Source organism: Sceloporus undulatus, chromosome 8 (genome assembly GCF_019175285.1).
Source record: "Sceloporus undulatus isolate JIND9_A2432 ecotype Alabama chromosome 8, SceUnd_v1.1, whole genome shotgun sequence".
Taxonomy (NCBI): domain Eukaryota; kingdom Metazoa; phylum Chordata; class Lepidosauria; order Squamata; family Phrynosomatidae; genus Sceloporus; species Sceloporus undulatus.
Window position 1 is genome coordinate 30895247 of NC_056529.1, and position 12512 is coordinate 30907758.

At 45.5% G+C, this 12512-nt stretch overlaps 1 protein-coding gene across 5 annotated transcripts; it reads left to right on the forward strand.

The window, feature by feature from the left end:
- The first annotated feature begins 944 nt into the window (after window positions 1–944).
- LOC121914860 (TRAF-type zinc finger domain-containing protein 1-like) lies at window positions 945–12063 on the forward strand. 5 transcript variants are annotated; one of them, XM_042438614.1, is made up of 14 exons: window positions 945–1445; window positions 2913–3021; window positions 3236–3350; window positions 3895–4291; window positions 4937–5004; window positions 5656–5859; window positions 6009–6141; window positions 6510–6774; window positions 7326–7386; window positions 7893–8078; window positions 8228–8360; window positions 9481–9658; window positions 10060–10117; window positions 10677–12062. In XM_042438614.1, exons 2-13 carry the CDS (start codon window positions 2981–2983, stop codon window positions 10109–10111), a joined length of 1833 nt encoding a protein of 610 aa, XP_042294548.1. In that variant the 5' UTR covers window positions 945–1445; window positions 2913–2980; the 3' UTR covers window positions 10112–10117; window positions 10677–12062. The 5 variants fall into 5 exon arrangements, with proteins under 5 accessions (XP_042294548.1, XP_042294549.1, XP_042294550.1 ...); XM_042438615.1 differs by lacking the exon at window positions 945–1445 and adding an exon at window positions 2019–2033; XM_042438616.1 differs by lacking the exon at window positions 945–1445 and adding an exon at window positions 10254–10259 and having other exon boundaries at window positions 2678–3021; window positions 10678–12063.
- Window positions 12064–12512: the final 449 nt, after the last annotated feature.

Genomic DNA, 12512 nt, shown 5'->3' on the forward strand with positions numbered 1-12512 from the left:
TGTTTGTGTGTTTAAGATGTACGATGGACAACTGTCCAGCCGGGCATTCACCCCCTCTGGCTTTAGCCCAGTGCACCCCCCAGTAATGCTCCTGGGCCAGAGGAGAAGGGAGTTATAGTCCAAAACAACCAGGAGACAATGGGGCTGCCTTTCTCTGCCATAAAGGAAGGAATGGCTTTGGCAGGCTTGGAAAGGGATCTTGTTGCACCTTTGAGACTAACTGCCGTGAAAGAAGTTGTAGCATAGACTTGTGTAGACTTGGGTCCAGTTTGAGACCGCCTGAAATGCCCTGTCTCAGTGCTAGGGAATTCCTGGGAATTGTAGTTTATTGTGGAGAGGACTAAATGTCTCACAGAATTACCCTTCCCAGGATTCCCTAGCCCTGAGCCAGGGCAGTTGAGTCTCCAACTGAATGGTTTGTGCAGTGGGTTTTGGACCTTAGTTCGCCTGCTCTCTTTGAGTGCCTCTGCTCTGCAGAAAGAAGGCCCTTTGGCCTGGGAGACAAGATGGCTTCCCTGAAGAAGAGAGCGGCACAAGGCACCACCATGGAAAGAGAAACTGGAACATGTCCGAAGGAGGGCGAAGGGTCTGGAAACCATAAAGCCCTTTGAGGAACAACTTAGGGAGATGCTGGGGATGTTTAGCCTGGAGAAGAGACGGTTAAGGGGTGATATGATAGCCCTGTTTAAATATTTAAAGGGATGTCATATTGAGGATGGAGCAAGCTTGTTTTCTGCTGCTTCAGAGAACAGGGCCCAGAACAATGGATGCAAGCTCCAGGAAAAGATTCCAGCTCAACATTAGGAGGAACTTTCTGACATTAAGGGCTGTTCGATAGTGACACAGACTCCTTCCTTGGAGAGTAGTGGCGTCTCCTTCTTGGAGGCCTTTAAACAGAGGCTGGAGGATGGCCATCTCTTGGGGATGCTTTGATGGAGAGTTCCTGCACGGCAGAATGGGGTTGGACTGGATCAGGGCCTTTGGGGCCTCTTCCAACTCTAGGATTCTATATCCTTTACATTCTATGTCTTTTATGTGGCGTGATACTTTAGGGATGCTTTGATGGGAGAGAGAGTTCCTGCATGGCGGAAGGGGGTCGGACTCCAAGGAAAAAACAAACAAGCATGGAGTCCCTGAGGAAAGGCAGGGACGCAGGAAAGGCTGCTCTGGAGCCAGGCTGTCAATGGAGCCGAGAAGCCTGTCCTCCCGCGGAGCTTGGCAAGGCTGGAAGTGGCTCTGGATGGAAGCCAGTGTGGCCCGAGCCTGGCTGGGCGCGCGGCCAAAGGGAGCTGGGCTCCGAGGCCCAACGGTCCAAACGGAAAGGCAGCCGGTGGAGTCCGTTGCTCGTTGGGCTCGGAAGGGAGAGAGGGAGGAGGAGAGGCAAGGCCGGCCTCCAGAGGGGAAAGGGGCCTGGGCTCCGCTCCCTGGGCTGCCCCCGATACTGGGTAGGCTCTGGCCCCAGAGAGAGGCAGAGGGAGTGGGAGAGGCGCCTCGCCTGCCCTCTCAGCCGCCTCCAAGCCCCACTTAAGAGCTCAACGTTACGCTCATCCCTCCATATTGGAGGCTTTGACATTTGCGGATTGGATTAATATATGTCCCTTCTAGGGATCTCTAGCTCCTTCAGTGCGACTCTATGGCCAACTTTAAGCAAGTGTCGCCCTGAAGGATCTACTAGAGATTTCTAGAGAGGACACTCCTCCTCTAGGCCTCTGTAGCTCCTCCAGCGCAACTCTATGGTCAATTTTAACCAAGAGTCACTCTGAAGGATCTACTAGAGATTCCTAGAGAGGACACTCCTCCTCTAGGCCTCTGTAGCTCCTCCAGCGCAACTCTATGGTCAATTTTAACCAAGAGTTGCGCTGAAAGACCTAGAGATTCCTAGAGAGGACACTCCTCCTCTAGGCCTCTGTAGCTCCTCCAGCGCAACTCTATGGTCAATTTTAACCAAGAGTCGCCCTGAAGGAACTACTAGAGATTCCTAGAGAGGAAACTCCTCCTCAAGACCTTTGTAGCTCCTCCAGTGCTACTGTATGGTCAATTTTAACTAAAAGTTGCACTGAAAGACCTAGAAATTCCTAGGGAGGACACCCCCACTAGGCCTCTGTAGCTCCTCCAGCGCAATTCTATGGTCAGTGTCTGTCAGACGTTGACCACAGAGTTGCGCTGGAGGACCTAGATATTCCTAGAGAGGTGCCCTCTCAGGTTAAAAACCATAGTGTTTTTGTAATTTGCGATTTTTCCATATTCACAGGGGTCTTGTGCTCCTAACCCTAGCAAATATGGAGGGACAAGTGTGCATTTCAAAATGACTGTCTATGATAGCTATTCAAGATCAGACTAGATGGCTACTTGAGACCTCATAGAAGCAAAAATGATGGTGTTCGGTTCCCTTTTGCCCGTCTTTTGTCAAGGCTTAGGGACATTCAGCTTCCTAACTGACTGTTCTATAAACATTACACTAAGTTCCACAACAATTCTTGTACAGTAAACAACCTCTTTGCTGAACATTATGAAACAAAGGTCCAACACACTACAGAACTAATAACTCACTCTGAGATGGCTTGAACTGCCCTGGTTGAGTGTTAGGGAATCTTGGGAATTGTAGCTTATTGTGGCACCGGAGCTCTCTCTGACACAGAAGGCTCCATGTCTCACAAAACTACAGTTCCCAGGATTCCCTAGCATTGAGCCAGGGCAGTTGAAGCGGTCTCAAACTGGATTACTATTTCTGCAGCGTGTTCTGGACCAACGTTAGTCAAGAGGGAAGGGGTAAGACTGCTCCATGTATTTGTGTGTTTCCTATAAACAATGCTCAGAACGCTTCATTTGTGGCTCTGTGAATTTTTGAAAGCTCTTTCTTGCAGGGCCCACTGGCATAATGAAATCAACCACTTTCCTTAAAAATCTCCCAGGTCTCTAGTCTCATCGATTTCGGCTATACTTCCTCCTTTCTTCCTCTCGTTCCGACCGCAGAGCAGCCATGGCAGAAGGCGGCAGGGATTGGGACTTCTGCATCATCTGGTAAGAAGGAACCCAAGGGCATGGTAGACAAACAGACAGGAGGTCAGTCTGCTGGAGGCTCTGGGCCTGGGTCTTTTGGCTTGGCTCCCTCGGCTGCCTTGGAGGTGGCTCTGGAGTAGAGCTGGGATGGGGAGAGAAAAAGAAAAGCTGGCTTCATGCGCTCTTTCAAGGGGTTGGAAAGGTCCCTTCTCTCAGCCCTGTCCATCTCTTCCAGCGAAAAGGAGATCCCTTTGGCCTACTTGGACCTTCATGAGTTCTACTGCAGCAAGAACAATGCGGCCTTCCCCAAATCGAAGCTGAGGGACCACTACAAAAAGGAACACACCAAGGTGAGGAGAAGGGGGCCCTTCCACTCCCTATCAGGCCAGCCGGCCGGGGACTGAAGCATCTATGGCCTGCACCCACACTGGAGACTTAACCCGGTTTGGCACCACTTTCACTCTTTTGTGGCTCAAGGCTATGGAATTCTGGGAGTTGGAGTTTGTTGTGGGCTCCACTCTGGGCCTCACAACATACTCCATAGCCTTGAGCCAGGGCAGTTAAAGCGGTGCCAAACCGGATTATTTCTCCAGTGTGGATGCAGCCCTGGTGTCTTTGATCCTAGGTTGTCTGTAAATGCATGAAGATGGACAGAGGCCTTTCACCAGAGCCTTTTACCAGAGTAAGGCAGCTGGGGAGGCGTCAAGGTGCAGAATTTGAGAATTCTTTTTCCCGAGCTCAGTTACTTATTTCCCAGCCTCTCCAGTAGCTCTGCTGGCTGGGGATCTGTCAAAGTTGAAAAAGGTTCCTTCCCAGGTTCTACTTGTGTTCTCTGTATCTTGACACTGCTCAGCTGACAAAGAAGAGTGCCTGGTTTTTCCTCTCTTGCCCTAGGCTTCCAAAGGTCCCTCGTGGCTTGTACCCTGCCAGTACTGTGGCATCAAGCTGGCCTTCAGCACGCTCCAGGACCATCAGGACTACTGTGGCACTCGGACAAAATACTGTGGCTTGTGTAAACGAAATGTCATGCTGAAAGACCTGAAGGTGCACCCCGCAAACTGTGACATGATGACGAAGGAAGTGGGAGTCGGCCAGGCCAGGCCCTACTTGAACCCGGAGCCTAATATTCGGACTACTCGAAACATCCTCCCTCCAGATGCTGCTTCCAGATCCCTGCCTAGGACAACCAGGTTTCCCGAGAGCAGGCTGTATAATGGTTTCTCACGTGACCAGCCGCCCAGGCAGTTTGACAGGAGGAACATTGGTCTGGCTCAGGGGGATGGGAATAAAGGTAACTACATCTCGCAAACCAGGAGATGGAGACTTTTTAGGACAGTGGTCAGGGACAGAAACTTTGGTTCCTGTTAAGCATGGTTAAAGTGGATACTAATGTCAACCTTAACCATGGTTGAAGGCATTGGGAGACATTCTTGAGAAAGTGGCTGACAAAAGTGGCTTTTTCCTTCACCACTGGAGGTAGAAGGACCTGTGTACTAGCCTTGTTAGGACACCAGTACATACCTTGAGCCAGTCACTTTTTAAATAACTCATTGCTGGAACATGGGCATGGTGAAGTCCACTGAACATCTGGAATAGATAGAGTCATTCTACCAAAAAGGGGAACTAAAGCTCTGAGGTTCCCAGTTTTCCACCGCCCTCTTTGCTGAGGCCGCTGCAAAATTCCATTATGGGTTGGAGAATGAGCTTGCTCCTTTGGTTAGATTGAACTCTGAGCATGCTGACTTACAGCCATTCTCCACCTATATTTGCTGGTTTGTGAGAAAACTGTTGTTTTCAGCTTGGAAAAAATGGGGCCCCTGCTTGCCAGTTTATGAAGAGGGTGAATGTGACATTGTGGGGCCTCTGAAGTGATGTTGGCAGTAGTTTAATGGGCACTGTGGTGAGGGGTGCCATCTTGTGTCTCTTTGCCTTGCAGCTGGGATCCTAATGACGTGTTCATTCTGTGACCAGCTGTGCCCAGAGGAAGACTTCATCGATCATATGGTTTTGTATATTACCACATATTCTTCTAGTGCTGCTAGAAGGGAGAATTGATAGACCTGAGGACAGAGCATGCCTGTAACCCCTCTTTTAGCACTACATAGTTGAAGTGTGCTGAAAGCAAGGCTTCTGTAGCAAATGTACATGTGTGCACCTCCCAATGTATGGCAATCTCGTGAATTCCATAGGATTTTCTTAGGCATGGTATACTGACAAGTGGTTTATTTTTGCCTTCCTCTGAATATAAAAGCCTACAGCCCCTGGTATTTCTTGGCAGTTCCCCATCCAAGCACTATTCAGATCTGACTTGGCTTAGTTTCCAAGATCAGATGAAATCTGGAGCCTTCAACATATTAAGTAAATTAATTTGCAATAGAACAATACACCACAGTATTTTTGTTATGGCTTCTTGTTTGTTGTGGCCCAGTCTTGTTCTAAACAAACAAGGATCTTGTATCTTGGCTTAAAATGCAGCTCTGTGTTTGCTAGGGTTGATGTAATATAGAAAGTGGGGAGACTTCTGTGGATGGGAGGCCTCCCAGCTTTTCTCTCCACATGTTGATAGCTATAGCAGAAGGGCTTCATGCTGGCTGACTGGGTCTTAGGCAGAAGGAATTAATGGCCTCTTTCTCTGCTTGCCTCCTCCCCCAACAGATGGGATGCAACACTGTGCCCTCCTTCAGCCAAAGAAGCTCCGCTGGCTTCCAATCTGAGTACCCTTGGGGTCCATGGGAACAGCACCAGAGCAACCAGAACATGGGCGGTAGACAAATGCCTCCATTCCAGCATGACACCAACAACAACCATATGCTTCCATGCGAGTTCTGTGGCGGAGAAGATTTTGAATTCCTTCCCCAGGTAAGGAGAGTGGCAGAGGTCACCTGGAGCATTGCTGGCTAGCCTTGTGTCATGGATGTGGGTGACATCTCTCCCTTCTCCCTTGAACTCTGTGCCTTCTCTGGAAAATCCCTTCAAATTGTTGAAATTCTTTCTCTTTCTCAACTCAGGATAAGTGTGCCTTCTGCTCTGCCCCAGCCCCCTGGGTAGAAAGGATGCCAACGGAGCAAAGGATTCCAGTCATGAATTATATGGACAGAACAGAGATACCTGATCTGCCTCGAACACACATCCAGCACCAAGGTATTGCCATTGTCTCTCCAAGAGACAAACAAGTTTTCAGCCTGAGAACTGTGGAAGGTGGAGAAGAATGTCATTAATGCTTAAAGCAGGATGATTTTGGAGATTTTGGATAGATGTAGTTTGACTTATGCCTGCATTTGCCACTAAGAGATATCAGTCCTAGTCTATGATAGTTAGAGCTCAGAAAAAAGACGTTTTGGGTTAGAATCGTGGTCCTTGCTGGCTGATTCTGAGAGCTGTAGTCCAAAACAATCACTTTCTCAAGGTTTGGTATTTGGCCTTCTCCGAAGAGAAATGCTGTCTCTCTGCTCTGTGGCTGTTTGCATTTCTTTGCCTTATGGTTCCTGATTCCCTCTTTTTTCCTTAAGGGGAAATCCCACCTCACTACTTTGAGGAGACCAGGCAACAGACACTTCCTCAGCCTGTTCAGGATAACCGGTACCCGACCAACCTGGTGACTGACCTCCATATTCATGTGACTTCTGACAACAGGAGAGAAAATAATATTGGGCCCAGAGTGTGTGTGCAAACATCAAGTTCTCACCCAAGTGACCTTTCAGCCCAATTTCACCCCAATTTCCCTCCCAGCAGCTACGAGCCAAGTTTCCCAGAGACTGCTCCGTGTCTGCCCAGGTAGGTGTTTCCTGACCATCACAGGCCTGTATTTGACATTTCTCCATGTTCCTTAGTTACAGATTCATCTTCTTTCAGGGTGGAAGTAAACTGGATTCCTGGAGTAGGTCAACAGGACCCTCTTACCCATGTCCTGTTACAGTTCTTCGTAATTCACTAACATTGTTTCTTTGTGCCTCTGCTACATAGCTAAGTATACATACATTTATGTACACTATGATAGAGGACTCCAGCCAAGAAGTGCTATTCTCACATCTTGTTGCAATTTTGAGATGAACTGCAAGGAAAACCAGATATTTGAGGGGGGGGGGGATTTCTGCTAGACCTAGGGCAAAAATAGTTGTGAAACCATGCTGTTTTTATGTTTAATTCTGAGGAAGCATTGCAAGACTGGCAGGGGATTTCAGAGGCTGGGAAAGTTCAGCCAAGACGCCCCTTGTGGCACACTGGCCACTCATTTCTCACATCTGCTTTAAAACCTGTTTAATCTTGAAGTGAGGCGAGTTTCAGGTTCCAGTTTGCAAAATGTTCATCTCTCTTTCCCCCTCCAGTAGCCTGAGAAATGAAGGTGGCAGGAGTCCCACAAGGCGTACCCGTTACAACAATATAGATGTAAGTATTGTGGACGGTCCTAATTTACCCCAAAGGCCTAATTCCCTTCTAAGGCTTTGTTAGGTCTCCTTGTTTGTTGTCCTGAGCTTTTGAGCATGGAAGGGTAAGGCAGGTAAGACCTTTTTCTAAACCAGAGCTGGGCAAAGTGCGACCCTCCTGGATATTGTTGGACTGTAGCTCGCAGCATTCATCACTGGCTGTGATGCCTGGGGCAAATGGGAGTTGCAATCCCAACACCATCTGAAGGAGGGATCTATTTTGCCCATACTTGTTCTAAATAAACAAGGATCTCATATCTTGGCTTAAAATGCAGCTCTGTGTTTGCTAGGGTTGATGTCATATAGAAAAGCGGGGAGACTTCTGTGGATGGGAGCACCTCCCCCCCCCCAGCTTTTTTCTCCACATGTTGGTGTTGATAGCTATAGCAGAAGGGCTTCATGCTGGCTGATTGAGTCTTAGGCAGAAGGAATTAATGGCCCCTTTCTCTGCTTGCCTCCCCCGAGCAGATGGGATACAACCCCTTCAGCCAGAGTATCCCCTCTGGCCCCCAATCTGAGCACCCTTGGGGCCTGTGGGAACAGCAGCAGAACAACCAGAACATGGGCAGTAGACAAATGCCTCCATTCCAGCGTGACACCTGCATCACCCCTTGCGAAGTCTGTGGCGGACAAGATTTTGAATTAGTTCCCGAGGTAAGGAGAGTGGCAGAGGTCACCTGGAGCTTTGCTGTCTGGCCTTGTGTCATGGCTGTGCATGACTTCTGTCCCTTCTGCCTTGAACTCTGTGCCTTCTCTGGGAAAGCCCTTCAAATTGTTGAAATTCTTTTTCTTTCTCAACTCAGGATAAGTGTGCCGTCTGCTCTGCCCCAGCCCCCTGGGTGGAAAGGACGCCAATGGAGCAAAGGATTCCAGTCATGAATTACATGGAGAGGACAGAGATACCCGATTTGCTTCGAACACACATCCAGCACCAAGGTATTGCCATTGGCTCTCCAAGAGACAAACAAGTTCTCAGCCTGAGAACTGTGGAAGGTGGAGAGGAATGTCATTCATGCTTAAAGCAGGATGATTTTGGATAGTTGTAGGTCCTGCATGGAGCAGGAGTTTGGACCATTTGGTCTTAAAGCCACCATTCAACTTTTATGACTGAAGCCTACAATGGATGGATAGCGACTCTTGTCATTCCTATTCTGGGGCTGACCGTTAGCTTTTCCATTGAGGGAGGTTTAATGTCCATTTCATGCTGAGCTCTCAGTTCAGACTATTTAGCGGAGATCCTGTAAAACTTTACTATGCTTGTATATTGAACACCCCTGGGACTCAGTGGAGGGACAGCATTCCCTTGATTGCCATTCTGTGGCTGGTGCACAGCTATCACAGACTGGAGAGCTTTCTGGTTATGTCAGTGCAGCCCGATACAAAATGATTGCACCATCTGCCTAGGGCTAGAGGGGTTCTCTGGAAATGTCAACAGATGAGGTAATAATTCTATGTCATAGCCAGATACTTCCCAGTTCCCCTATACCTTCTCCACCAGTAACAGCAACTGGGGAGGCAGGATGAAGCTCTGCAACGGACAGGAAAAGAAAAAGCCGTACGTAGGTATAAGTTTGATTTATGCCTGCATTTCCCACTTAGAGATATCAGTCCTAATCTATGATAGTTAGAGCTCAGAAAAAAGACGTTTTGGGTTAGAATCGTGGTCCTTGCTGGCTGATTCTGGGAGCTGTAGTCCGAAACAGTTGCTTTCTCAAGATTTGGTATTTGGCCTTCTCCGAAGAGAAATTCCGGCCCCATACAGACTGCCAAAATAAAGCTGATTCAGCTCACTTTGGAAGTATGCTGTTTAAATGATGGATGCATCCTAAGAGTCCGGAAGCTGTGCCAAAGCTGTGGTCCAGTCCTTAGGACTGGATCATGGCTTTGGCGTGGCTTCCGGATTCTTAGGACGCATGCACCATTGAAACAGCATACCTCCAAAGTGAGCCAAATCAGCTTTATTTTGACCTGTTTGTATGGGGCCAAAGTCTCTCTGCTCTGTGGCTGTTTGCATTTCTTTGCCTTGTGGTTCCTGATTCTCTCTTTTTTCCTTAAGGGGAAATCCCACCTCACTACTTTGAGGAGACCAGGCAACAGACACTTCCTCAGCCTGTTCAAGGGAACCGGCCCTGGAATGGTTCTCACCCAAGTGACCTTTCAGCCCAATTTCACCCCAGTTTCCCTTCCAGCAGCTACGAGCCAAGTTTCCCAGAGACTGCTCCAAGGCGGCCCAGGTAGGTGTTTCCTGTATTTGACATTTCTCCAGGTTCCTTAGTTACAGATTCATCTTCTTCCAGGGTAGAAGTAGATTGACTTCCTGGGGTAGGTCAACAGACCCTCTTACTAGTGTCCTATTACAGTTCTTCATAATTCACTAACAGTGTTTCTTTGTGCCTCTGCTACGTAGCTAAGCATACATACATTTATGTAATGTACACCATGATAGCGGACTCCAGCCAAGAAGTGCTATTCTCACGTCTTGTTGCCATTTTGAGATGAACTCTTACTCATGTCCTGTTACAGTTCTTCGTAACTCATTTCCCACATCTGCCTTAAAAGCTGTTTAATCTTGAAGTGAGGTGAATTTCAGGTTCCAGTTTGTAAAATGTTCATCTCTTTTTCTCCGCTCCAATAGCCTGAGAAATGAAGGTGGCAGGAGTCACACAAGGCGTACCCATTACTACTAAATGGAGGTAAGTATTGTCTGATGACACATCTGATGAAGAATTACAAGATGATGGTTTAAATATACATTAGTTCCTGAAATGGCAATTAAAGGAAAGGTATAAATTAGGAAAGAAAAAGACACTGAATTGGAGAAAATATTAGATACAGAAAAGAAATGGAACTTATTAAAATTATACAAATATTTACTGAAGATTGAAATGGAGAAAGAGGCGATCAACAATAATATGATATTATGGGCACAAAATATATAGAGCATCCCATTGGTTCGTATCAATGGGAACTCACATGGATGAAATGATTAAAATACACAAGTAGCCAATGTTTTATCGCTGGTATTTAACCCCAGATTTTATGAGTCTATGAGATCAATTGGCCAAAATGTATAACGCAAGTAACAAGTGTTGGAAATGCTCGAGAGAAAAAGGCACATTGTTTCACACATGGTTGGTCTTGTAAAAAGGCAAAGGACTATTGGTTAAGAATACGTAAAACTATTTGTAAAATGTTGTCATGTTGTAATGGAATTCTCACCAGAAGTGTATTTGTTAAATATTCTGAATCTAGATATAGAGAAAAAACATGGCAGAGTCCTATTCCATCTAATAACTGCTCTGAGAATGACCTATGTTCATCGGTGGAAAGAAAGCAACATACCGGACATTGAAGAATGGATTACAAACATTTATGATACAGCTGAAATGGATAAGCTTAGAAGACTACTATCAGAAGGAAATTTAGAACACTTTGGAAAGGACTGGGATAAAGTTATTGTATTATTGAAACAGAAAAGAGGATAGCTAGCAGTAGAAGGATTTATAGAGAGATCAATCTCTACTTAAAACAAAGGGGAAAACTCTGCTTTTTCTTTTTTCTTTCTACTTAAAAATATAAAATATATGGGGGGAAAGGAGAAAAACACTAAGATTGTTATTTATTTTAAGTTAACGCACTAAAGACAATTTTTAAAAAAAGGAGTTAAAGAAGATTCAAGAGAAAGAAAAATCATATCTGTAAGGCTGGGAGGTTAGATTTAAAATAGGAACTTAGGAGAATCTTTGTTGAGAATTAACATCATAATATAGACTAGATCTATATAGAAATATCAAGAGATCCTGGGAGTCAGAGAAGGAGAAGTAAAAGTATATAGTAAGTGAATAAAGGTAGGACTATGTAGTAAGTTTTGGAGGAAATAAGAGGGGGAAAGAGAAAGAAAGAAAGTGAGAATAAAGACAGAAGAAGTAGTAGGGGAAGGAAGAGAAAAATAAGGGATAGAAAGGGATAGAAAGAAGAGAGGGATAGAGAAATAGGTGTGAGTGAATTTAGAAGGAACTCTGGACCCAAATGTTTTTGTTAATGTAGAAATGCGATGTTATTGTCTTAAATGTGCAAGTTCTCTTAATGCTCTGTTTATATTTTTACAGTTTTACATATATCTGCTTTTATATAAATATAGATAGAATTTTCAGGTTGATGTATCAGCCTTCATGACAACAAAATAACAACGACCAGAAGAGATTAATGTTAATAACAATTGCTGATAGGTTGTATAAAGAAGTTCCCAAACTAATATATAATAGATACTAGAGAGAATATATATAAACACATGTGCCTATTTATATTTATGAGAATGTAATGTCTAGATTTGTGTGGGTTTTATTGTGTTATTTTATTCTATCTCGCATTATTATGCATTTAGTACTGTTTCATCACTCTTTATTTTTTAATTTGTAGTTAATGTATATGTTTTTCTTTGTTCCTGTCACTTGTTTCATTCAACACTAGTATCCATGTAGTATGTTGTTTGTTATGTTGTTACATTCCAATCCAATAAAAATGATTTAAAATGGAAAATGGTTCTTAGCCATGTATTCTCTTTACCCTCTGCTACTTGGGCAATAGGGATTCAGGTAGCTGAAGGGTTTCCTGCATGTCTCTATCCTATGCATAGTGTCTCTATAGCTTTCCCCATTTGCTCAGACACCATTGTAATGCTTGGTCAGCAACGTGCCCAAGTATCTAAGCAGCCACACAATGTGACCACAATGTTCTGGATGTGTCTGTGGTCACATAAAAGACTTCTTCATGTCAGGATGAGGTGCATATGTTAACATACATTTGGGTGTAACTAGTCATTTTTTTTTAAATACAGCAACTTGCATGTTGTTTGTTTGCCTTATTTAGCTGAAGATTGTCTGAGAGACCCAAGAGATGGAGTGCTTTCCCTGCTCTGCTGAAGGAGAGTCTTAACTGAACCAGTCTCCATCCCTGCTCCCCAAAAAGGGGCTAATATCCTGGGGATCTCTCCTTAATCCAACACTTCCTTGCCCTCTCCCTCCTGGTGCACTTTCATTAATGTCTGGCCATTTCTCTTTCACGGGCAAAACCCTGGCAAGCTGAATC